The following is a 24178-nucleotide window of genomic DNA, read 5'->3' on the forward strand; positions in this document are numbered from 1 at the left end:
TTTACTTCCCCTCTCTTGCACGGTGCAAACGCAACAGAGGCAGGGATAGTGCCGCATTCAGGATGAAAGGTCGGTTCATAAGACGCGGAAGCGCGGCATGAAGTGTAGTGTTGTCCATGCGGCCGAGAGGCGTGGCATTTTCTGGAGAGTACAGTAACTGACGGAGGGCATGGAGCAATGGCTGGCTGGGGTATTCCTCGTGCGAGTTGGTTCGAGCAGCCAAGCCAACGTGCTCGACATGGGAATGGTGGAAGAGACAAGCGGAGATGGATTCTTCGACATTGGCCCGTGCATGGCTCCGAGCATGCTCCGCGTAATTTGAAATTAGCCTAGGCTATTAAGTATTGTTATTTTTCAGCTTGTTCTCGTTTCGATCTCATCTGGTTCCATCTGGCCCGACTTGTCAGCGCTCTCAATTTCTCGTTGAACTCTCGGTACCTGCGCCTTTTCCAAAAGATCGAACCGTAGCAGTTGATCTCGGCCCTTTCTTCCAAGAGCTATCAGCGTTGCGTTTCCGGATCGAAAATCCATAGAATGGATTCTAGCATCAAAATGGTTGAACCAAGCTCAACGTCCTGCGATCTATCGAGGCAAGTCTCGGCGAGGCTGGCCAGGCGAACTCGGATTGTGGTAGGCCTACTACTGTAGTCCCTTCATAGAACGACAACCAAGGTGATAGAGGTAAATCGCCCGAAAGCGGCGCGAAGAAAGTGACTGGGTAAACGTAGGTAAGTTTTCCGGAAACAGCAATGATTGATGAAATGCCACGCGACACTACTGTAGTCTGCCATGCCTCCCGGATTGCGGGGGAAAATGTAAAATGAAGTCATTATGCGTCCGATCGAGATTAATGTCTCTTGGAAACCTACCTAGGTAAGCAACAAAGCGGAGAAAACGGCATGCGGCTGCTACCCTGCGACAAGTTGCAATTCCGTAGCAATCTGAGCTGAAGCCTCATAGGCCTGAGTAGAACAGAACCAAAGCCATGCTTGGAAGAGAAAGATACTACGAGAAGTCCAGTCAGGCCCCAAACCAGCGGTTCTGGGGAAGCTAAACCTGGCTTCATCGAGAAAGGAGAAGCGAAGAGGTCCGAACGGAACCAGTCTAATCATTTCCCTTGAAACCTTTCCTCGTCTATAATCCTGTGGACCCAGCAGTAAAACCTCCGTGAAAACAGACATGTCTCATTTACAAAGCAAAGCTCAGAAAAAAAAAGCATCCGTGCCTCTGCCCATCTACACCGCCACGATATCATCGTGCTCCGCCTTCGCAATAATCGGCGGCGGCTTGGGAATCCGTTGGCGGAAGACGTAGCGCTTGATGATGTATGGCAGCCAGACAAACGTTTCGTGGTAAATGTAGTCCTTGGTCGGCACGGAGAAGACCTCTGCAAGCAAAAATCAGCATATGTGCCGGAGGTATCAATTGTAACACTAAGGGTAGAGACTTACGGTCGAGTTCTTCCAGTGTGAGCTGCTTGGTTTCACGGACGAAGCAGAAGATCATGCCCCAGGCAATCAGGTTCAGGCCAGCATAGAAACCGACTAGGGAATGTTAACTCAACTCGACGGCAGGACAGCAATGGGGTATACTCACATGCACCAGTGGGAGTCATGACCGTCTGCATTCGAGGGAAGGTCAAGCCGAGGACACCGGCGAAGGTGTTGTTGATGCACACAGCCCAAGACATGCCCTGCTCACGCTGGACGGTCGGGAAGACCTCGGCAGAGTACTGGAAGGCAACGGGACCTTCACCGAGAGAATACATGATGGTGAACAGATAGACGAACCTGGTCGCGTGACAAAATTAGACCCAAGTTATGTGGACAATCGACCTTGTTGACAACTTACAGGACGACCGGACCAAGTCGTTCCGCGCGGCTGCCATGGTCGTTCAACAGAGAAAGACCACCACCCAGCAGGAAGAGGCACATGAATGGGAAGGTCTGGAATGGAAAAGGGCTTGTTAGATTGAAATCCGACATTAGTCTTGGGGGAAGGGGAACTTACGGCCAAAGTCAAGGTCCGACGGCCCTTGGTGTCAATGAGGAAGAGGGTCGGAATCGTCGACACGACCTGGACCGCACCGTATCCCAAAGAGGCGAAAAGGGCCTGATCAGCAGTGTAGCCGACATTCTCGAAGATGGTGGAGCTGTAGAAGGAGATAACTGCGATGATGATTAGAACGAATCTTCCATTACTGGATGCGGGGAAGATGATGGAACTTACTGTTGATACCGCACATCTGCTGAGCAATCATGACCGTGGAGGCTCCGTAGTTGGCGCGACGGATCCGAGGGACCGCGAAGCAGTCCCACATCCGTTGGAAGTAACCGGCGCCCTTCGCCTGACGAAGCTCCTCCTCGTAGAGAATGTACGAGTAGTAGTAGTCGCGGGCCGCAATGATGGGATGGTCGCGCAACCGACACATGGAGCGGAAGCCTTTGGCAACATGACCCTTTTTCATGAGCCAACGAGGCGACTCGGGGCAGAAGAAGACTCCCAGAGCCAGGAGGAGGGAGGGAATGAACGCCGAACCCAGCTGGAGACGCCAGGAAATGTCACCCGTGTCCTTGACAATGACGTTGGCGGCGAATCCCAAGAAGATTCCTGCCGGGCATCGATCAGTATTCGCTGCGCTGGGAGACGAGGAGATTGGGAGAACCTACCGACGACGACCCAGAGTTGCCAGAACATGACCAGGGCACCACGAATTCGCGCTGGGGCCATCTCTGCCGAGTAGATGGGCACGGTCGCGTTCTTGGCACCAATTCCGATTCCCATGATGAAGCGGGCCGCGAAGAGACCTTCCCAAGACTGCGCGCAAGCGGAACCGATGGGGGTCGCTGTCAGACAGAGCGCCGTGACGAAGATTTCACCGCGTCGGCCGAGGTAGTAGTTGAGAGGATCGGTGATGAACGCACCACTAAACTCAAATGTAAGCGAGCGATTCGCGCGCGCACGCGTGGAGCACAGCCCCGTGCCGTCGTCATGCGGTACTCACATCAAGCCGGCGGTCAAGAAAATGATGGCGTTGATGATACCCACGATCCATTCGTCGCGGCCTTCGCCGTCGATGCCGAATTCCTGGGGGAAAGACAGGTTGGCGCCGTTGGATCCGGTCTGATCCCAGCCCTGAGTGGCGGCACCAATGGCGCACAGACCCATTGCGTACCACATCATGAACGGGCCGTGCCACTTGTGGTCCTTCTCGAACTGGAGAGCGGCGCGCTCCTCCTCGGTCAGCTCCTTGACCAAGTCGAACCGCTCCGGATCGCGTGCCACGAGAGCCGCCCGACCGAAGAGGTCCGCATACTCGGACATGCCATGCTGTTCGGCCCAAGCCTTCGCTTCGGCCACGTTTTGCTCGGGAGACACCCGCTGCGCAGAGTTCCCATGTTAGACGATTGATTTGCCTGGATAATTTGTTGTTACCACCCGCTCGGACGCACCTTGAGGGGATTTTCGACGAGGTTTTTGGCGACCGACTTGCGGCGGCCGCCGCCCTCCGCGGCGTCGGTAGCCAGCACGCCATGGCCGGTCTGCTTCTCGAAGTGAGTGGCCTCACCCGCGTCCGAGGAGATTTTTTCAGCCGTCATTGTGACCAGGAGTCCAGGCACGCTGGTGGGCAGTCAATCCGGAGGATGGGTAGAACTGCAGCTGGTCCTAGGAGGGGATGGTGGGTGACACACTGTTGCAGTGGGAGCAGGGAAGAGACTGTTTATATACTGCACATATACACACACGCTCTGTCTGTCTCCCTCCCTCTCTCACTCTCTCTCTCTCTCCGTTCTCTTCCCCGGCCTCGTTCACTTCCCTGGGCGCGTGCTGTGGGGGCCATAATGCGGAGGAAATTGAGCGTGGGTAGTGATGTGGAGTCGGTCGGTCTTTGTTCAGCGATGGCAGGCAAACCGGACAGGGCTTTTGCTAACCAGTACTCGTAACCAAACCGAGGTTTTACTTTTTAGCGGGCCTCCACTGGCAAAGTCAAGTTAGTGAACCTAATGAATGTAACCTTCAAGATCGCGAATCAGAGCCGGACTGAAATCACCGAAAAGTGGACTGGGAGCTGAAATGGTCCTAGTGTCGCTGGGGACGGCGGGCGGAGAGGCCAATGAGAGCGGAATGGGTTACGCTCTGCGACTATGGGCGGAGCCTGGTCTTGGCACGCGGCTGTTGGTCGGAACGCCCAGCTTAGCCCAGCTTAGCCGACCTTGGCGATTTTCCTTGTTGTCTTGGAATCTTGGCCCTGTTCCCTGTGGGGGCGAGTCAGTTCCATCACACGCTCCAAAGTCCCTAATCCATGCACAATGGATGGGGGACCCTGGCTCTCAACTGGAGCTACTCCTCATCATCTGACAGGGCTCACGGCCTCACGCTCGTGTCGAACTCAGTGCGGCAGGTTGGACCTGTCTTCCACCGCAATGAATGGATGAATCATCACCCGCTGCTGATCCAAACCCCCCCCCCCGTTCACCCACTGTTTCAGCTGGAGGGTGAATTCGTCAGCGTCCAATTCACCAGAACACCGGCTGGTCTCCTCCACTAGATACGGAATAATCTATGCTCCAATGGATTAGACAACTTTCTGCTGGGCAACAAATGACGCAGGCCCAGATAGATTGCCTTCACAAACTGTACTAGTTAGCTTCGATAACTACAAAACTAAGTACATAACTAGGTTGAACTTTTTGACCCGATCATTGGTGTCAAACCCCAAGGATGACAACGCCCAAGAAAAAAAAAAAAATTAAGATCGTCACAAGCCACTCCGCATCTGACGCCCTTGCCGGAAGCTCTCAACTCTCAAGCTCCCACGGGGTGTGGCTTCAGTGGCGTGAGTGGCGTGCAGAATGAAATTTTTCCAGAAGCATTTAGCGCGGCGCTAGAAACATTCTATCCCCACTCCACCACCACAGAACCTGATCCTTCGGCTCTTGGGGTTCGGGGCAACGCACTGGTAAGGTTCGGAATGCAAAATTTTCCATCGTTCTCGAAGCCATGGAAGCTTTGCCCCGCTGCCAGACTCACCGATGAGAAAGTATCAATGACGTCGGGCGCAAAAAATGCTTCTCGCTTGATCCTGAGGGATCCGATTGATCGTGTGCCAGATTGCCCTTTTCTTGCGTTGGTGCTCCATCCATGGCCTGCGTGGCAAGTTCGAGGACAGAGATAGATAGTACTCTGCTGCTTTTCGCCTTCGGAGGGAAGAACCAAGACCACGTTGATGGAGCCCTGAGAATCGGGTTCGAAAAGTTAGTGCATCCGATGATTCCTATGAATCATTGGACATCCTACGAGCTGTGAAATTCAACGCCCCAGTGGGGGAATGGAGTGTTCAAACCGCTATCAGCATCCTTATACGGCATGTGCCAACTATCTACGGAGCACCAGCAGGTCATGCATTTGCTGCAAGACCTTGCCGACTCGGGCCGTACCGGGGCAATGGACACTGTCAAGTCCGATCCGAGTCTGGATGCAAGGAGCAAGGAGCATGGCAGTTGAACCGTCGATCCATGTCCCCGTTCTGCAGGCAATCGCCCGTTGCGCATATACACGGATTGCTCCAGGGTTACTAACCGCAGAGTATTACGGATGAGATTGGATGATGTGCGTACCATGGCATGGACGCGACAAAGTCGGGATTGGGGTAGCGGGTTTGAGTCGTAATTAGAGCCCGTACAATCCTCCCTTGGTATAACTAGTGGAGTATTCGAAATCCCGAGTGGCGTGCCGTATGCGAAAGAGTAATACCGAGTGTTGTCCGGCTGGTCGGACAGACGGACAGTCAAGCTGTACAAGCAGTACGGTACGAATCACTTCAACCTCAAGTTGTAATCACAACATGGGCTGGCAGGATTAGCGGTGCCAGGGCTGGACTGCTGCCATGTCTGATCCGGTTATGCATATTGCTATCCGTATCCGACGTCATAATTGGGTTTCGTACGGGGTACGGAGTACTGCGTACTGTGTGAGACGGCATGATAAGGATACGGACTACTCCGTACATCAGCTTCGGTACGGTATGTACCGTTTCCCTTACACGTACAGCTCTGATTCGGAGGACTGTTATCCGTCCGAACGATAGTTAAGGCCGACTCCGCATGTGCTGTAACTTTCCCTTCTCCGTACTGTATATACAGTGTCCATACTAGTCCGCTGTAACTTACTCGGAATGCAGCTGACAGTAAACCGGTTCGGCATCGAATTTACCAATCAAGGCCACTGTTGTCACCTCGCCTTCTGGAAAGTCGGAGGCTCGGGGCCTTTCTGACCGCGCAGCGCCTTGAGTGCTAGTCTGGAAAGGAGAGCCTGAGCTATGGCGAACGGCATTTACTCTTTATTGATTAATCGGCTCCATGCTTGACTTGGACTTAGAGATGAGAGGAAGACCATAATAGGCCGTACTCGTACGTATTGGAAATGGGATCACCATCGATTGAGAAGATAGGTACTATCTCGATAAGGTCCAGGCATTTTGCTCTGTTCAAGAGCTTGGCTTGGCTCAAGCGAGGTATTTAGCGATAATCATTGCCTCGTTGGCTCGTTCGGATGTTGGACAGAGCTGAGAGACAATCAAGGCGTCTGGGATTCAAAGACAACTCAAAAGCTTCCGATGACGGCGAGGATGACTTTGCATCATCGAAATTTGTGGAAGTTTTGCTGGAGGTGACCATCAAGTTATCAACGAAACGAATCAAGCCTATTGGTTCACGTGCGAAAAACGAGGCAAATAAAATCCCTGTGTGGAACTGTATGTCGCTGAGACAGTAGACCCTGTCGATCGTGACTTCAGTGGTCCTACTGAGGTCTCAGGGCCGCGACGAACTCAAGTACTCAAGCAGGTACTCCATCCATTCTGTACGAGCCTCATGTCTGGATACGAATACCTCGGGGTCCGGGGACGGCCGAGACTTGAAATATTGCGCAATGCACACCACACACCAATTGACCTTGACTGTGAGAGAACGCGGAGCAAAGATCCTCCCACCAAGCAAGAATTTTGATTGATGGTGGTTGCAAAATTCCACCACTAGACCATTGGTAGTTCGGTACGAAGCAAAAAGGTTGTTTCCAAGATGCCGAGAATCGCCGAGCCGCTGGCTGGGCGCTGGCAGACTGTTCGCACATTTCCCCGATGCGTGAAGAACTCGGTAACTCGGACTGGTGTTATCCGAGATAGATTCAAACAGAAACAGAAGACGGCGCTCAGCGATAACTCACGACAAGGAAGATTCGTCGGCGTCAGGAATTAGGATAAAACGTTCTCGACTCCTACGTACGAGTACTCAGTACGAGGAAACACTGACAAGCAGAGGAGTTAGGGGTGAACTTCCTGGCAGATCAATGCGAATGGATTGCGAAGGGATCTGAGCGGCGGCATCCCCACTCTCGAAATGAATAATGGCTGAGAATGCATTTACGAAACCTTGTTCATCAAAGCTCATCATCTTGTCCCGTAGGAAGCGGCTTTAGAGTTTAGAATAGCAGGCAGATAGCGATACATAGTGAGCATACTGCATGGATCAAGAGCAGATCTCTACTCCGTACAATGCATTATTATGGACGGAATTTCCAAAAGACGACCGCGATTTGAAGTCGCACCCAAGAGCAAATGTCACGTGCCCTTAGTGTAGGACTGTACTCGTAGTATGCCTCCGGGCAGTAGCACCCATGAGAGAGCTTGCATCCTTTCATCTTGTTCCAGGCCCCATCATATGGCCCTCCAGTCAGGCTGCCCACCGGGCGCATGACAGATAACCACGGCACAGAAGCAAGAAAATACCGATGAGCGTTCCGACTAATTCGACAACGTCGTCATTGTATTGTAGGTACAGGTGGTTCTCTCACGACGTAAGGTCCGGAGGCAAACAAGCATGACTCTAGAAATGCCGTCCATATTATCGCGGAACAGATTTGCAGGTTTTCATCACCATAGAGCGACGAGTTGGTACAGATGCATCAAGGGTTCGCATTCAAAAGCAGACAGTATCTGCACCAATGCGTTCTCGGATTATTAGCGATGGGGTTCGAGATCGTTGCGGGTACTGTCTTTGACTAGATATACAACGACGGCGACCGGGGAAGAGCCCTGAGAGACAAGGGCCTGAAAGCCCGAGGTACGCTGTCCTGGAGAGGACGGGTAATCACTGTTATGACGTCTTGTTCGCCTACTCCAGGTTTTTATTTTTTCGCTTTGCCCAGCGACCACTTCGGCCAGCAGGGCATGACCATAGGCTGACGATTGGCTGTGTTCAGCACGCCTGAGTGTGCAGCTGAGATAGCCATGGGCGCAGTGACATTGCGATGCTGCCAAAATGAACACGTTGTCAGGCGAAGATAGATTGAAACTGGGAACATGAGGTGCGCAAGTCGAGTGAAGCAGAACAAGAACAGGAATTATTGCGACATATTCTCTACTAGTGTGAAACAGGACAGCTGAGAGGTACCAAAGGTTTCATGACGTGCATGTCCCTGGATACCTTGAGATTTGTTGTATTTAACCTACCTACTAGATAGTTACTCATAGCTAAGGTTTTCAACTGAACTCTTTTCCAGCATGGCAAAGAGCTCAACTTGCGGAACGACGAATGACACCACCCAACAGTATCGATAGTAGGATTTATAGTCGTATGTAAACGAATGTATTGGATGGGAGAGATAATTGACAACAGCCCGAGATCATCAACGAAAGCTCATCACATGGACTTGAACATTGACTGGCGGTGGAAACGACCAAACCAAATAGCATAGGTGGTATCTTCAACAAAGATGGCTGGCAGACGACAAAAGGCAGTTCCGTTGACTCTGGCATACAATCACGCGTGTTCGTGCCAATATCCAAAAAGAACATCTTGAAATGATCAGAAACAAAGACGTAATCCAGCGGGATCAACATGGGCCATCCAAGAAGGCGGATACCGTCACTCAGGCAGTGACGGGCTTCATAATGGCCCTCAAATGCGGGCCACGGTATTCTGGAAGGAAGCAGTCCCTCCACTCCAACTTGGACGGGCTTGATGGATCAAGCTCAATGTCGAACTTTCGGAAGACATGGGCTACGCACAAGTAGAGCTCAGCCCAAGCAAGGCTGGAGACTTTAGTTAGCGACCAGGGTTATTGACACGATGACAGCGACGGACTCACTTCAAGCCAGGGCAACTGCGTGGTCCCTTGGAGAAGGACACCAGCCACTTCTCGAGGTCATTGGCATTCTCACTCAGCCATCGATCAGGGTTGAACTCATCCGGTTTCTCAAACACGGTTGGGTCACGGTGGACAAAGTGACTGCTCATTTCGACAACGGTCTAGAAAATGTCGTGAGCAACATGATTCAAATCACAAGACTGTTGAGTAGGGATGACTGACTCCTCCGGGAATGAAGGTATTGCAAACCGTTGCACCCCCAGGGGGGACAATTCGGGGCAAAGGTGAAGCAACGCCCGGGCTCATGCGAAGTGATTCCTTGAGGACGGCAGTCTGCACACCTTGTCAGATAGCATGCCACGTGATGGCAGACCTCGGACTTACCAGGTACGGAAGCCTTTCCAACTCGCTCAGGCTCGGTGGCGAACTGAGGACGGGCCACGCCTCGAGCAACTCAGCCTTCAGCTTCCGGTAGATCTCAGGCGCCTTGAGAATATGGAATGTCCCATGCATCAGAGTTGTCCCGGTCGTATCAGCACCGCCGAAGAGAAGGGCTTGAGACTCCTCATACAAGCTTCCCTCACAGGGAACCTCGCCATTTCGATAGGCTTCCGGTCGCAGGAGCTGATGGTAAATCGTCGTAGAATGCGGCAGGTTCTTCAAATTCTCTGGGTTACTGGCGAGCGAGCTAATCTGCCGTCTCAGGAGCTGACCGCATTTGTCAGAGAAACATTGCACGCTCAATTGAGGGGATACTACCCACCTGCTGAAGATCTACTAGACCGGAAGTAGCCGGGCTCACGATTTTGGACAGTCTCGGGGGGCACTTCATGATCGCGTTCTTGAGCAGCGATGAGTGCTTAAAGCCAACAAAGACCGGCAATGAGGCATCCATGGCAACGATGATTGGCGCCTTATGATCCGGGGCGTTGATGGCATCGACCGAGTTTCCGAAGCAAAGATCTAGACTGATCAGTTTGCGCCCGCCAAAAGATCAGCAGGAAAAAGAGAACATACAAGTAATCACGTCCACTGACATGCATCGGTAGGCATAGAACAGATCGACTGGCTTCCAACCACGTCTTTCGAACGACCGACACAGATCCAGGACCTATCGGCCAGTTACTCACAAGATTCCGGTGACTATTGGCCCAGCACGATGGCAGCTACCTTTTCCGTGACCAAGCCCTGGACGTCGGCAATTGCCTGTTTGGAGAATAGCTTGGCCAGGACATCTTTGCGCTCCTTGGCCTCTCTGTAGGTCAAAAATCCAAAGGACGACCGGTCTTCACCAAAGCTGTGGTAGAGGTTCTTCTCTTTGTCCCATCTGCGCGCTGGGTTATATAGCTCATGGTATGTCGCTGGCGGGCGGAAGTGTAGCTGGAGAACCAGGTCAGCAATGCCAGCCTTCTAAAGAACACTCCAGCCGCCGGGCAACGTGTTGGACATACCTCGTTCGGTCCAACTCGGACGATATCACCTGGTGTTTGACCATCTATATGAGACGGATGTTCCGCGGTCGCGCGATGGATTTATCCGGAGAATGCACTCACCATACTGTGCATGTAGCTTTTCCAGGGTATGCACAAATGAGCTCTTCGCTACGCAGTCAATCCACGCCTTGTATAGAGACGTTGCTGCTGCGAGCCGGGGACCAGGGAACCTTGCTAGTGGATGCCAGAAGATGTTATAGATGTAACCATAGAGTGTCCATGACACCCATGCGGCTGCAAGGGCAACAAGTGCATCGGTGACTTCGAATTTGAAGGCGATTCGGTCTAGCATTGTGAAACTATTTCCGGGGGGGTGGGTGGGTTGGGTGAAATGTGGCTGTTTCTCTCTTCATTGATTATTATTCCTGCCGTTCCGTTGGCGATTTATCTGAGCCGACTCTGCAGCGCAGACGGCCCAAGCTCCAGAAAGCCCAAGGCGCCAGGCGGCGCTGCGCAGACAACCGGCGGGCGCTCTTCATCACGCTATGGTCGATGGTGGACAAAGCCAAAGGGGAGGAGTAAAACCCAGAAGGGAAAAGCATGGGGTCTCGACTTTAGGGTTATTGGCGGCGGGAAATCCGTTCCGGGTTCCGCGTCTTGCTAAGTCGGATTGGATCCTGGAATAGGAAGTCCCCACACTCAGGTTGGAGAATGACTGACCAATGATCAGGTCTGCAAGAGAGCGAAATGGGAAAAGGCCAAGACCGGGTTCTGCCATGCGGTTTCCCCGTCATGTCGTCTGGTTATCTGGATTCGGTAATTTGTATTGGCCAGTTAACTGACGACTTCCCCACTTTCCCATCCGGGAGCTGCAGCTCGTTCTTCCATGCTGAAGAATCAAGAAAGCGTCCTCATATGTGCCAAAAAAGACCTGCAGGGGATTGGAATCGAGACGACTAATCAATCCTTTCTCCGCCATCACAATCCGCCAGATTCCGCCGTGCGCAGCAGTTAATAACCCTCGCTCCTGCCAGCTCGTTTCTCCTGTCTTCGCCTGCGAGTGAGACTCTCAGGAGGGCATATGTGATCCTACAACAGGCGCAAAATGACGGAGCCGGAACCTGAAATCGTCGTTGTAAGTATCAGAACATGCTTTTGCCAGCGACTCTGCAGCGATCACGGACTGATCCCGCGTAGGACTCGAGCAACGACACGGATTCTGCCTACGGTGAAGATGTGCAATCGTATGTGTCCATGTCGGGATGGTCCAAGGCATATTCTTCTAACGGTTCGGCAGGGAAACGACGTCCCTTCGAAGTAGTATCACAAACTATCACTATGAGAATGGTCGGCGATACCATGCCTACCATTCAGGGGCCTATTGGTAGTTGACACGCCGATCGTGTCATGAGAGACGCGGTATGGCTGACTCCTGAGTTTTTAGGGGACCGAATGATGAGCAAGCGATGGACCATCTAGATATTGGGTAGGCACATCCATCCCCCAGTCCCTTTCTGAGTCAATCGACTAACAACTGGTACTAGCCATCATCTATACACTCTTCTGCTGCGGGGAAGGCTATTCCTCGCCCCGATCACAGAAAACCCACAGGTGAGGTGGCCGCAATCCTGCAACGGTCAAATTGGTGCTGACAAATGGAAGCGTGTCCTTGACGTTGGCACGGGGACGGGTATTTGGGCGCTGTAAGTAGTCCCCAAGGAGCACCGTGGCCTGACTGACAACCCCCCTCTCAGTGATTTTGCGGATCAGTACCCGATGGCGCAAGTGATCGGAACGGATCTCTCCCCAATCCAACCCAATCTCGTGCCACCGAATGTTCAATTCGAAGTGGATGACTGCTGCGACGAATGGCTTTACACACCAAATTCCTTCGACTTCATCCATGTCCGTGGCCTCTACGGCTGTGTCGCGGATTGGGACAGGTTTTATAAGCAAGCGTTGAAGTATGCCAGCCAGCTCACTAAACTTCACGCTGCAGCATGTTTGCTAATCCTGATCGATAACGCAGACATCTGAAGCCAGGCGGCTATATCGAGCAAGTCGAACAGTCCGTTGTTCCTAAATCCGATGACGGCACCACGAAAGGGACCATCTTCGAGAAATGGGGTGAAGTCTCCTTGCAGGCCGGAGATGAGTTTGGGAAAACTCTGAGGATCTGCGATGAGGCGAAAGAGAAGATGATCGCAGCCGGGTTCGTGGATGTCGTGGAACACCGCTTCAAGTGCCCAATTGGGCCTTGGCCGAAGGATCCCCATCTCAAGGAGCTTGGTCGGTACAATCGCCTGCAGTGGGAGGAGGGCATTGAAGGCTGGACGATGTTTCTATTGACCCGTATTCTGGGCGTATGTCAACTTCTAACTCCCGGCATTGTTGGCCGATCATGCTGATGAATTGCAGTGGACCAAGCTGGAGGTTGATATCTATCTCGCACAAGTGAGAGCTGGACTCCGCGATCCTAAGATACATGCATACCAAGAAATGTCAGTCCCGGTATCGATCTTGAAGCCTGAGATGCGATTGCTAACATGACCTAGGACTGTTGTCTACGGACGGAAACCGCCCGCGAAGAATTGACCCATATGGATCTTTATTTCGGGTTGGAGGTTTTCGGTGGTTTTTGTTTCATTTTCTTCTGCTGGGTTACGTCGGCGCTTATGTGCGTGGGAATATGGTTTTAGGAACCCTTCATGTTTTGTAGTCATTAGGTATTCTCTTATCTTTCGGCAATTGAAATCCACCTATGGGAAGTTGGGAACATGCTTGCCGGAGGTTACCATGTTGGATTGAGATAGTCACTGCGTTCAATCTGATTGCTTGATGTTGCCCAAGGTCAGACAGTACCATTGCTGAAATGAATGCGACAGCGAACTTGAAACTATGTTTTCCAGTGGTCTGCGCCATAGGTAATGGTCATCAGCGAAAGATGTAAACTCGTGCACACAAAACCGCCCTGTTCATTCTCCTATGTCATGGTACATGTAGGTACTCTGATGCTTTTGATCGACGGATCTTTGACAGTGATCTCACTGTCATAACGTGGTCAGTTGGTCTACTCCGTAGTTGCTTTTATAGTACATAACTCCATCTGACATGACCCAAATCAATCGGACTAGAAAATGAATCCCTTCTGTTGAAGATTCTTGACATTGATATCCTCCCAGAAAACCACAGAACCCCAGGTAATGGCATATAGACACGTTGAGGTGATCAGCATCAGCTTCTGCGTATCGCCGTACGCTCGATTGATCCCATCTCTGATTGGAGATCCGAGAGGATAGGATGCCTGCTTGACCATGTCACCATAGATTTCCGCAAGAGGTGCACCGGCCGGAAGATATTGTTGCAGCTTCACTGGGAAGATTCCTGTCCACATGGCTGCGGCAATGGTCGAGCCAATCGAACCTCCAACGCTGGCAATCATCGCCTCCATTGCAAGGATCGCAGGAATATCCTGCTGGGTGGAAACGGCCATCACTGTCATCTGCTCGCAGATCACCAAGGTACCACCGCCGAACGCGATGAAGATCATGCACATGGCCAGGTAGGACACATCCATGTCAGGCTGCCGGAAATAGATCATCAGGCCGACACCCAGAATCGTGATGGGCACCCCAAAATATAGGGCCTGCCACTTGAGCCGTCCGTTGTATCGAATGACAATGCCCATGACAACGCCCCAGAAGCAAGATCCCACAGTGTAGATGTTCTGAATGTAGGTGGCCACACTGACGCTGGTATTGAACACAACGATCAACATGGAATAGAAGTAGCTGTTCCAAATGTACCAGATCATGTACAAGCTAGCGACCATCGTAAAGGTGAAGAACACGGTCCGGTTTCTCATGAGCCGCCAGGGAATGAATGTCACCGGGGCTATGTACCTTTCGTACAAGCAGAACGCGATGACCAGCAGTCCGCCGAAGATCAGGAAGCAAATGATCAGAGGCGATCTCCACTGGTCCGCTTGGTAGGAGTACAGGCTCAAAGCCAGGAGAAACAACGCGAGGCCTGCGGAAATGAGGATCAAGCCAATAATGTCGAACTCACGCGCATAGTAGAAGATTGATTGCGCAAGTGTACGGCCGCTGGGGTCCCGCGGAACGAGACCGAGCTTTTCCGCCTTCCTTTGATTGTAGTAGAAGAGGGCGAAGAGCGGAAAATAGGCAATGGGCATGACGATAGCCCAGATACCAAGCCCCCAACGTAACCCGATTGTTTCGAGGATCCTCTCCGTTGCTGGTCCGTACGCCCACGTAGTGGCGATGGATGGTGACGCAGAATATGCGATCATGAATGCTCGATTCCGCAGGGACGAGGTGTCAGCAATGAAGATGGTAATGGTGAAGCTCAACCCATTGTATCCAATCCAGTAGAAGACCTGGGCGGCGCAATAGGTCTGAACGTTGTTGCAGCCGGCCATCATGATCAGACCAATTGTCAGCAACCCAATCATCAAGGCAAAACCCTGTGCGCGGCCCCAGACATCAAGCAATTTTGCGTATGGCAATTTAACCAGGCCTCCCACCAGACCGGCTACGATGGCCGTGGTCGCAGTTAGCGAGTGCTCTTGAAACGAGCTGGTCACATAGGGCGTTAGGGTGTTGACAACACCCCAGGAGAAGGTCGATAGGAATTGGATGAACCAGATCCTAGGTTGAAATGTCAGCGGCATACATCATCGCGATGCAAGGGAAGTCTGCAACATACAGCACATAGGCAGCGATGAGCTGATTTCGCGTCCACACCTTGAGCGACGCCTGTGCATTTCGAACACCGTACTGGAAATTGGGATTGACAATGTCCGAGTCATTGTCCGAGTTTTCTGCTGGGTGCTTCTCCCGATCCTCCGCATCATTGGAGGTTCTCGGATCACAGGGCTGCTGCTTCGACGTGGGAAATTTGTCTAGGAGAGCCATGGATGCGGATTGTTGTAATCAGTGAAACCGTGAAGGGCCGGATTCAATTCGGAGGACAATGACCAGAGAACAAACTGAATGCTGGAAGATCAGACAAACCAGGCGAGAAGTGCAAGATCCTGAACGACAAAAAATCAAGAAAAAAGTAGCAGAGACCCTTCTGATCAGACAACTATGTGCTTCTTATCATTGCTCAGGCCACACAAAATCCAGTCGGCAACCGAAGTCAAAATCTTCCACTTAGTATTGCTTCTATCCCCCAATGTGCCGTGAAACCAGTCAGGCCCACCGTCCGTGCTCGATTGAATGGTTGTCAAAAAGAACCGGTGGCAGCAAAAAATCCCGACGGTGGAGAAACTAGATCTAATCAGATCAATCTGATAACCTTGATTTTTAGCCCTGATTGGATTGGATTGGCTCTAGCCTTGGAGCGACCACTCGGCATCATCGAGCCAACCAAATCCAACCGACGTGAACTGGATGCCATTGGTCAAGACAAGATCGTTAAGTCGTGATTTCTTTCCCCATGGGTAGTAGAATTTACTCCGATTACGGAGTTAAGCGCGGCTTGAGCTTGTGCCACGAACCGAACTCGCTTTCTACCAGCACTTTCAGGAGCTTGGTGCTAATCTGGAGCTTTCAGATCTTGATGGTGCAGTGTTCCAATTGCATCTAATAAAGAAACCAACGGAATTTTCTTCAAGAACGACGAGATATGAAGTCCAGGCAGCTAAGTTCAATCACAGAATCTCCGCACTTTTAGCTACATACTACTGTACCCAGGTACCTGGAGGTACTGGAGTTTACGAGCATGGATCATATCAGATGGATCAGATAATCGGATCTCACACAGTTCCGATGTACCCACATCGGGACAGCTCGGTACCAAACCCACGAGCTACGAAGTCCGACTCTGCCACCTCCACGCGGTGCAGTCCGGCAACATCAGCAAAAGGTGATGACCAAGAGCAGAGCGGCCACATCAGGCTCTCAGGGAGCCTCGCAGTCGAGTTTCGCACCAGGTACCCGTCGCATCGACCACTCACTCCATCGAAGCGAGCCGAGCGGGCCAACAGCGTCGAAGAGCCGCCTCCAGCATTCACTGAACCGATTACTCTCGTTTCTCGACCCGTCAACGCAAAGTCGGTGGACGATACGAGCCTTTCTCGCAGCGACTCCCATTGCGGATCGCTGACAGCTTACGCCCTGGGCGTCTAGGCTCCAAAGAAAGGGGCCACTTTGACAGCTACCGCTACTCGTGGTTTTTTCCCTCTGGGGGGTTTTCCCTTGATGTTGTGGCGAGGGGGCAGTTCCATCTACATCGACTCAGTCTGGGTATTCGAAAGTATGGTTGCTTCAGGGATGCGCGGGTCCAGGGATCCAGAACAATGGATTTCCGTCCAGGAGAGTTCCGGGATCGGAGGACTAGGGGTCTAGGGCACGGTCAGTGTCCCTTGCAAGCGGCCAGACGTCGGGACAGTTGCAGTTGATAGGATACACTTTCTGTACGACAGTATGCTTGATGTTCTTCTCGGGATTGGGACATACGTGATAGTACTAGCAATTTAAGTGATGTACGGAGTACTCCGTACGTGAGTCTCCTCCTAGCTTGGCACGCCACCATAAGAACCCTCGGCCCTCGGGAGGTTTCGGAGCCTCTCAGCAGCCTCTGTGGCGTTAGTCAGTCTCTCTCTCCTCGCAGTAACCCACCTGGGGTGAGGTGGGTGAGAACTGAAATGAATGAATTGACAACAGGATGAGGTGGGTTATGCGTGTTCAAGACGACTTTCTGCTTAGGCTCGTCGGTAGGCTACAATCCTGAGAACTTTACCGTATTTTGTGGTCGGACTCTTGGTAACCAAAGTGTACTGACTTATCCATGCATCTCTACACAGAATTCAACTGATACGATGACGTTCATCATTGCTTTGTTTGATTAGAAATGGACAAATCAAGCCTTCTCAACATCCGAAGTCGACTTCCCCGGTTTCAAAGCCGCTGTGCTGCTGTCTCTGCTTGTGAAGTCACTCGGATCAATCATGTACTCGTCATTGTTCATGTCGCGGAACCGGTAAAGGAAAATAATCAACTGAACGGCCATAGCAACAGCCGGTGCAGCCCAGATGTAGATAAGGTACTGATGGCAGGAATGAGGATCTCGCCGAGTGCACTGGATAGAGCATTCATAAACAGGAAAATCGCCATCACAAGACCACGCATCGAAGGCGGAGATCGGGCATAAGCGAGCTCGTAGGCCGTGGTATTGGCGAAGCATTCGCCCATCGCTCCCAAGACAACGTTTGGGACTTGCCACCAGATGCTCAACGGGCTGACATCATCACAGGTCGAGGCCTGATAGCCGCACGGAGATGTTTTGTATACGCGCCACTGAATGATGGCACCAATCACACTTGAAATGCCGGCCAAGGCGAATCCAATTGCGATGCGATAGATTCTGCCCGGAGTCATCCGCAATCGATCCAGGGTCAGGTAAAACACGTGTGTAAGAAAAGGAATGAACACGATGATGGTTAGAGGGTTGAAGTTACCCAACAGGTCATTGGGCGCGCCATTCGTCACCATCGATGCTCCTTGATTCGTGGAAACCGATCCTATGCCCCCATCGTTCAAGTAAAAGATGGGAAAGTACGCAAACACTTCGGTCGCGGCTGTAGTGGTTCACGTTAGCATGAAAAGAAAAAGGTCAGAGGCAAGAAAAAAGTGGTAGCTCACCAACTGTTCGACGGACATCCTCCACGAGTTTTTCATCCCGGTTGACATTCACCCCATGTGCTGCCAGGACATTGGGCTTTGCCACGTCCCAGAAACCCTTGCGCCATACTCGGAACTTGTTTCGCTTGAGTGCAATCCAAATGATCTTCAAGGCGTTGGTCAGATCGGACGAACCGCTCGGAGGTGCCTTGTACGTTCGTTTGTATATGGCGAAGAGGAGAATCGGCAGCAGGAAGTAGACGATACCGGCCTCAAGATAAGACAACCAGAATCCCACGTACTTCTCTGAGTATGTTGTGGCAAGCATGAAAAATGCACCGATATTCACAAACGCGTAGAAGAAGAGCATCGTCCTTCTGGCCGTTGTCTCGGGGTCGACGATCACTTTCTCGCCCGATTTCAGAACCTTGGTGTAGGGTTTTTGGTGGCGGTATTGATCCAGTACAGTTGGCGCAATGTTTGGCTTAAAGATACCCGCTCCAACGGCCAGGATTAACAAACTCAGGATGAAATGGGGCGCGGCATGAGCCTTGCCGCGTTGGAGTACCTGCGGTATGGCACCCACGATCTGGATGACATGAGCAACACCGCAGATAACGACACCCCAAACGATCGCCTTATAGCGTCCCACGTAAACATCGGCCCACCAGCCTCCGAATATTGGAACCACATAAGCCAGGAAGTTGAAGAGCAAGACAAGACCGGAGCTGGCCTGAAGGCCCATGCCCAATGCCCCTGCGGTATCCTGAGTTCCGGGTTTCGGAGCACCAGCTCCATTCCCGTCTGTTATTGTTTGTCAGCAAGACCGACCATTCTGTGATGTCCCGAAGAACTGAACCTTTTGGGAGCGGAAATTGGATAAAATTGGAGAAGACAGTTTTTGCTCCATAGTAAGAAGCTCGCTCTGCAAGTTCCACCAAGCATAGCGAGAAGGATACCCACGGAAGCCGCTCTGGGACCTTTCTCAAAACTTGCAACTCCTCGTCTGTCGGTTCGGGTACTTCTTATCTGAAGACGCCCGGTTTGTTTCCTGATCAACTTCCACAGGACTTATGTCCTCTGAGACCAGTTTGCTCACTGGAAGCTGGGTCTGATCTGCGGTTGGATTCGAATGAGTTTCGACATTCGACTTTGTACTAGCAGCTGTGTATGTCGTTAGCATCCCCCTGCCACAGATATGCATATCGACAGCGATTAGCGAGTGATTACCCATCTTTAGATATGCTTAAGCCTCTGCAACTGGCAGGAGCAGCTTGGGCACAGATGATCTGATGATGATCCAAGGAATAAAGAAAAAGGTTTAGGTCTGAGGGGTATATACTCCATAGCGGTCAGTTACTGTTGCAGTTAACTGTCGACGAAGTATGTGCTTGAATGCTTCTAGGTCGTGGCAACCCTGTGCTAGCACAATACGAGGCGGTAATGGCGAGCTTCGGGTTGCCTTGACGATAATCCTCTCCGTGAAGTGATCACGTCCTCTACTGGAGCAACGATAGCGAACGTGGCCAATCTGGCTCACGCTAGTCTAAGCGGCTGTAACCATAACGTCGCTAGTTTGGCATTCCTGGAAGTACTGGAACAAGGGTGGAAAGGTCTGACACGGGTTGGAGCTGGCCGTCGTCTTCTCCAGTTTATAGCCTGCATAATGGATTTGTCAAACGGATGATGAGTCCGAGGGTTCTCAACACTGGATCCGTGGCGCGGCAGGCGCATGTAAATTGCTTTCATATTATTGCTTGTATTTGGGCTAAGCTTTACAAGCTTCTCAGTTCTACGTCTTTTATTGGTAGTCCAAAATGACAAGTATCTTGCCTTTAGTCTTATGCACAGGTAGAGTTTGTCGGCTGCCGTCAACAATGTTGATTTTCCTTAGGATCATACCATGCAGTTATTCTCTGGATGGGCAAATGATACTCGCCGACACTGCTGACACGACATAATCTTACTACCCAATTCTAGTACAGTAGTACAATATAAAACTGGAATTGATTGCTCTAGGCTGAAGATAACGCAATCGAAGCCGAAAGTGGCGTGGACGCGCTTGACAATATCTGTGAAAGCAAACTTGCTCATTAGGTAGTATAATGACTCTCAAGGCAACCTAATGGTGTCCAATCCAATTACTCCGTACACAATAGTAATATCTTCATGAATATTATCTTGCTGGTCATTCGAATGAACAGAGTTCGCAACAAGACCGCCAAACTCCCAAATGTCAGTGCTACTGTTTGAAAGTGGAGCGGTGCGCATTGGAGGATCATGGGATGTGAGTTGGCACTAGCTGCGAAGACGCAAGTATGCGAGTCATTGAGCGAGCAGGCCAAGATCGACTGCAAGTGCGCAAGGTTGAAGGAAAACTATGCGACAACAAGACCAGGAAAAAGACGAAAGGAGGATATGAAGAAATCAGTTTGATCGAGAGTTTCAGGAGCGGCCCTTTGCTTGACCAGTCGTCAAAAATCTGTTGTTTCTGCCCAGGAAGAAGTCGTTATCATCGAGACCACCACTGCTAACGACTGGCAGTTACAGTCTTCGGACCCGTTCAAGGACTATACCCAGGGGTTTCTCCAGAATTTCCACAAGAAGCTCTCTTGTTCTTTGTAATGATATGGGTGCTTGCATGTGCCATCCTTGGTTCCATAGCACTGCTACTTAGGTAGGCCTAATATATGGATAGTACTAGCCTTGGCTAAACTTTGCTGAAGTGCAGATGCTTCACGTCCACAACTGAGAAGATCCATACGGCTTTGGATCAAGTACCAAAACAATAACGCTCGCCTTGCCGGACAGTTACAAATTCTCTAGTGTACCTGGATACTATGATGGGCCAGGCTCTCGGTTCACTGCCTCGGAACTCTTCACAAAGCCAGCAAGTGGTATAGACTATGAAGTGATCTACAACAGCGAGGCCAGGCTTGTTACTAGCTGCATGATGGCAATGGGTGAAGAAGGGCTGTTGCAAGAGATGCCGGAAGAATTGACGGACTTGGACACTGAACTGCACCAAGGAAGTCGGAGGCACGATGCCCACAGCATGAATCATGACATGAAGTCAGCGATGGCGCCTGACGTTGAACAGAACTAAGGATTTGAATGAAACAGCCTCGGTAGTAGCCTCGTGTTCGGTTTACCCTAACGCTTAATAATGGATTCGGTGGTCGAGCAAAATCCAACTCTGCGTCGGCACGAGAACGATAGTAGGTATCATATGCCCTGGACTGCGTTTGTTCATAAAACTTTCCTTACTGGATTGGTACAATTTTCTTAGGGCAACGGCAGTTAAGTACCTACCTAGGTACCTCTGTAAGTACGTGGGCGCCTCTGAGGCGGGTTGCATCTCCCTTTGAGAGTATCAAAGAATGGAAGAAAGACGGTAAAAATGTTACCGAGATATCCTTTAGTACCTATCTGGGAGGTAGGCCTCGGAGGTGTTGAGTCAGCAACACCACTAGTCCTGTTAGGGACTAGCGCACGAGGGCCTGAGGCACTGAGGCAACGTAATTCACTTGTTGGTGCAGGAACCTCGTTGAAACTGATCATGACCTCACGTCCAAGGCGTCGCGTCTCGTTCCACATCACATAAACACTGAATAACATCCCTACTCAACAAAATGCCACGCGCTGTAAAAGGTATGTGTTATAATTCTACCTGGCAGCTTCTCTCGATCTCCGCTTGGGTGGATTCAGGTTGACGCTCACAGCACAGGCGTTCTTGTGGAATGCGATCCCTCCGTAAAAGCAATCATTCTGAAATACGACGAAGAAAGGCATGACTATATCGTTGAAGATTTGGATGATGATCGACATCTCGTCATCAAGGAGAGCCAGTTGCAAAACTTAAAGGACAGGCTAGGTCAGGTACGTTCAGTGCAGCGCTGGCGATCGCGGATGATTCGTTGACCATCCTGACTGAATTAGGAGCTAGATGAAAAGATTATGCAGCCTGAGGAGGAAGATTCCGAGTCTTGACAGCTGTCGATCCAACGGCGGCTGTATATCGATTCGAATCATGGAAATGCATTTCTAGGTCATGTCAGGCTGTGACGCCACAAGATATGCCCACAGTACGTACTGAATTTACAAGACACGGATAAACTCCCAGGGGGGTATAACCGAAATTTGAGGAAGTACCGCGGTTCATGACGACCAGAAAGAGCGAGGTTTTCATCGACGCAAGGTATGAGTGCGGCGCTCAACAAGGAGGTAGACATTCACGATGTTGCCTTCATGCTCTCCGGATGCCCCTGTGTTCATGGAGGATGTTTAAGTTTCAAGTCAATCTCCAAGGATGTCCCTGGGACCTAAGCCTTATCAACGAACCAGCTGAAGTAGCGTGGCGGTTGCCAGTATGCATGGTGCTGGAAAAGTAACATTCTCGCTGCAGTATGTCCTGGGGAGTTTTCAGAGTTTTCAGCATAAGCGTGTTGAACCGATAGGCTACTATGGCTGGAAGATACTTCCCGAACATACTTAACTTGTCATGGATCTGGAGTCAAGGCTTTTGTGGCTCTTGTGCGCCAACTTCAACGTGCTACCAAGCCCCAAGACATCGTGAACTCCCTCCCGATCGAGTGCCCAAAGTGGTTGCTGACTACCTAGGTACCTACCTGTACCTCCGTTATTACTTCCGTCCGCCGCAGCAGTCATTGCTACGCTCAATGCCAAAACATCCCGTGGTTTTTGCACGATCTGCTCTGTCTGCTGAATTAAGTCGCAAACGATACCTCAAGGATGGATCCGGAGAGCCTGATTCATCTAAAATTATGAAAAAGAGACATCCTAAATGATGTCGTCATGCAGCGCGTGGTGGGTTATCCGACGGACAGTTGCAGGCGTATTAGCTCTGGACAAACGAATGGGATCCGATTCAGTTACTCAACATGGGACTCCAGCTACAACAGGTCGTTGCTTCGCATCCATCGCGATCTGTTGTTCCAATTGCGCTTTTTTTCTGGGCATTGACCACTACATGCAGCAGGAACGACTGTTGCAAAACTAAGGCGGATTTAGTTTGAAGACTCACGTCTTCATGGGAATCTGTTGTTTCCAGATACAGAGTACATATGGAAACTTATTGAGAGATTCCCCTGCTGCTTATATTGACGCATCTTCAATGATTCGGTTGCACCAATGACAGGAGCCCTCAATCTTTGCTGGTAACTTGGTGGGAGAATATTAACGATGGGTATACAACGATCTACGATCCATTCGTTGCTTTAAGGTTGGGCACCTCAACGCCACTAATCCTTCCATGACATGTCCTACACGTATTCTAGCTGCTGTACTCTAGTCAAGGAATATGGTGAGTTAAACAATTCTCGGCTTGATTGACGAGCCATTCTGGACGAACCTGATAGGTACAGGAAAACTCGTGTGCTTCAGGGTTTTACTGAATCCCTAGCATGGCCACCGCATCCGTCGTTCATAGCGCGGGAATCTTTGTCACATGCCCCCTGGATTTCATTGCCGTTCCCTAGCCAGTATCAGTCGCGGAGTGTAGCCAACTCCCAACAGCCATTATCGGTATAGGCTCTGACATTTATAAATCCTCGAACCGAGGATGACGTCCCTGTAGTGGTTTTCCGTCTCCACTAACTTTCCACACTCGGCTCATCAACTACTATATACCTAGTAGTACATACTATTCATTCGGACGCTACAAGATTCTACATGGGAACCGAACCGAATACTGACCTCTGTTGACCTGACACTGGTGACAGTGTTTCCCGATCAAGCCCGTCATTCCCACGGATCAGCAGCGACGGCTCATTCTATCTTCTACTGCAGCAACCGACATCTAGATCAGGGACCTTATTTGTCTTATCAGCAAGATATTCACTAATCAGACCCCTTCCCTACAACGGCACAATAGATGTTTCAGTGAAGCTCACACCTACGGAACCAACTTACTCCACATGGGATCTCCCA

The 24178-nt window shown here is 51.0% G+C and overlaps 6 protein-coding genes across 6 annotated transcripts; 2 read left to right on the forward strand and 4 right to left on the reverse strand.

The window, feature by feature from the left end:
* Positions 1-1235: 1235 nt before the first annotated feature.
* VTN31DRAFT_2053 (uncharacterized protein) lies at positions 1236-3599 on the reverse strand (the record flags this gene model as incomplete). Its single annotated transcript, XM_069402179.1, has 9 exons — positions 1236-1387; positions 1452-1544; positions 1597-1790; positions 1852-1946; positions 2011-2168; positions 2230-2610; positions 2670-2926; positions 3005-3381; positions 3453-3599. The coding sequence occupies 9 exons, from the start codon at positions 3597-3599 to the stop codon at positions 1236-1238; spliced, it is 1854 nt and encodes a 617-aa protein (XP_069257682.1).
* Positions 3600-8928: 5329 nt separating this feature from the next.
* On the reverse strand, positions 8929-10932 carry VTN31DRAFT_2054 (uncharacterized protein; the record flags this gene model as incomplete). The annotated part of the gene is made up of 9 exons (XM_069402180.1): positions 8929-9091; positions 9148-9308; positions 9370-9480; positions 9532-9855; positions 9911-10110; positions 10165-10258; positions 10318-10527; positions 10599-10627; positions 10701-10932. The coding sequence occupies 9 exons, from the start codon at positions 10930-10932 to the stop codon at positions 8929-8931; spliced, it is 1524 nt and encodes a 507-aa protein (XP_069257683.1).
* A 753-nt stretch (positions 10933-11685) lies between these two features.
* VTN31DRAFT_2055 (uncharacterized protein) lies at positions 11686-13175 on the forward strand (the record flags this gene model as incomplete). Its single annotated transcript, XM_069402181.1, has 10 exons — positions 11686-11715; positions 11778-11824; positions 11878-11964; positions 12025-12066; positions 12125-12191; positions 12243-12283; positions 12335-12544; positions 12610-12943; positions 12999-13081; positions 13136-13175. 10 exons carry the CDS (start codon positions 11686-11688, stop codon positions 13173-13175), a joined length of 981 nt encoding a protein of 326 aa, XP_069257684.1.
* A 535-nt stretch (positions 13176-13710) lies between these two features.
* VTN31DRAFT_2056 (uncharacterized protein) lies at positions 13711-15517 on the reverse strand (the record flags this gene model as incomplete). The annotated part of the gene is made up of 2 exons (XM_069402182.1): positions 13711-15250; positions 15309-15517. The coding sequence occupies 2 exons, from the start codon at positions 15515-15517 to the stop codon at positions 13711-13713; spliced, it is 1749 nt and encodes a 582-aa protein (XP_069257685.1).
* Positions 15518-17602: 2085 nt separating this feature from the next.
* On the reverse strand, positions 17603-18974 carry VTN31DRAFT_2057 (uncharacterized protein; the record flags this gene model as incomplete). Its single annotated transcript, XM_069402183.1, has 2 exons — positions 17603-18186; positions 18251-18974. The coding sequence occupies 2 exons, from the start codon at positions 18972-18974 to the stop codon at positions 17603-17605; spliced, it is 1308 nt and encodes a 435-aa protein (XP_069257686.1).
* Positions 18975-21861: 2887 nt separating this feature from the next.
* Positions 21862-22219, forward strand: VTN31DRAFT_2058 (uncharacterized protein; the record flags this gene model as incomplete). The annotated part of the gene is made up of 3 exons (XM_069402184.1): positions 21862-21880; positions 21957-22108; positions 22169-22219. The coding sequence occupies 3 exons, from the start codon at positions 21862-21864 to the stop codon at positions 22217-22219; spliced, it is 222 nt and encodes a 73-aa protein (XP_069257687.1).
* Between the last annotated feature and the right edge of the window lie 1959 nt (positions 22220-24178).

This window comes from Thermomyces dupontii (assembly GCF_041956625.1).
Source record: "Thermomyces dupontii strain NRRL 2155 unplaced genomic scaffold VTN31scaffold_10, whole genome shotgun sequence".
Taxonomy (NCBI): Eukaryota; Fungi; Ascomycota; class Eurotiomycetes; order Eurotiales; family Trichocomaceae; genus Thermomyces; species Thermomyces dupontii.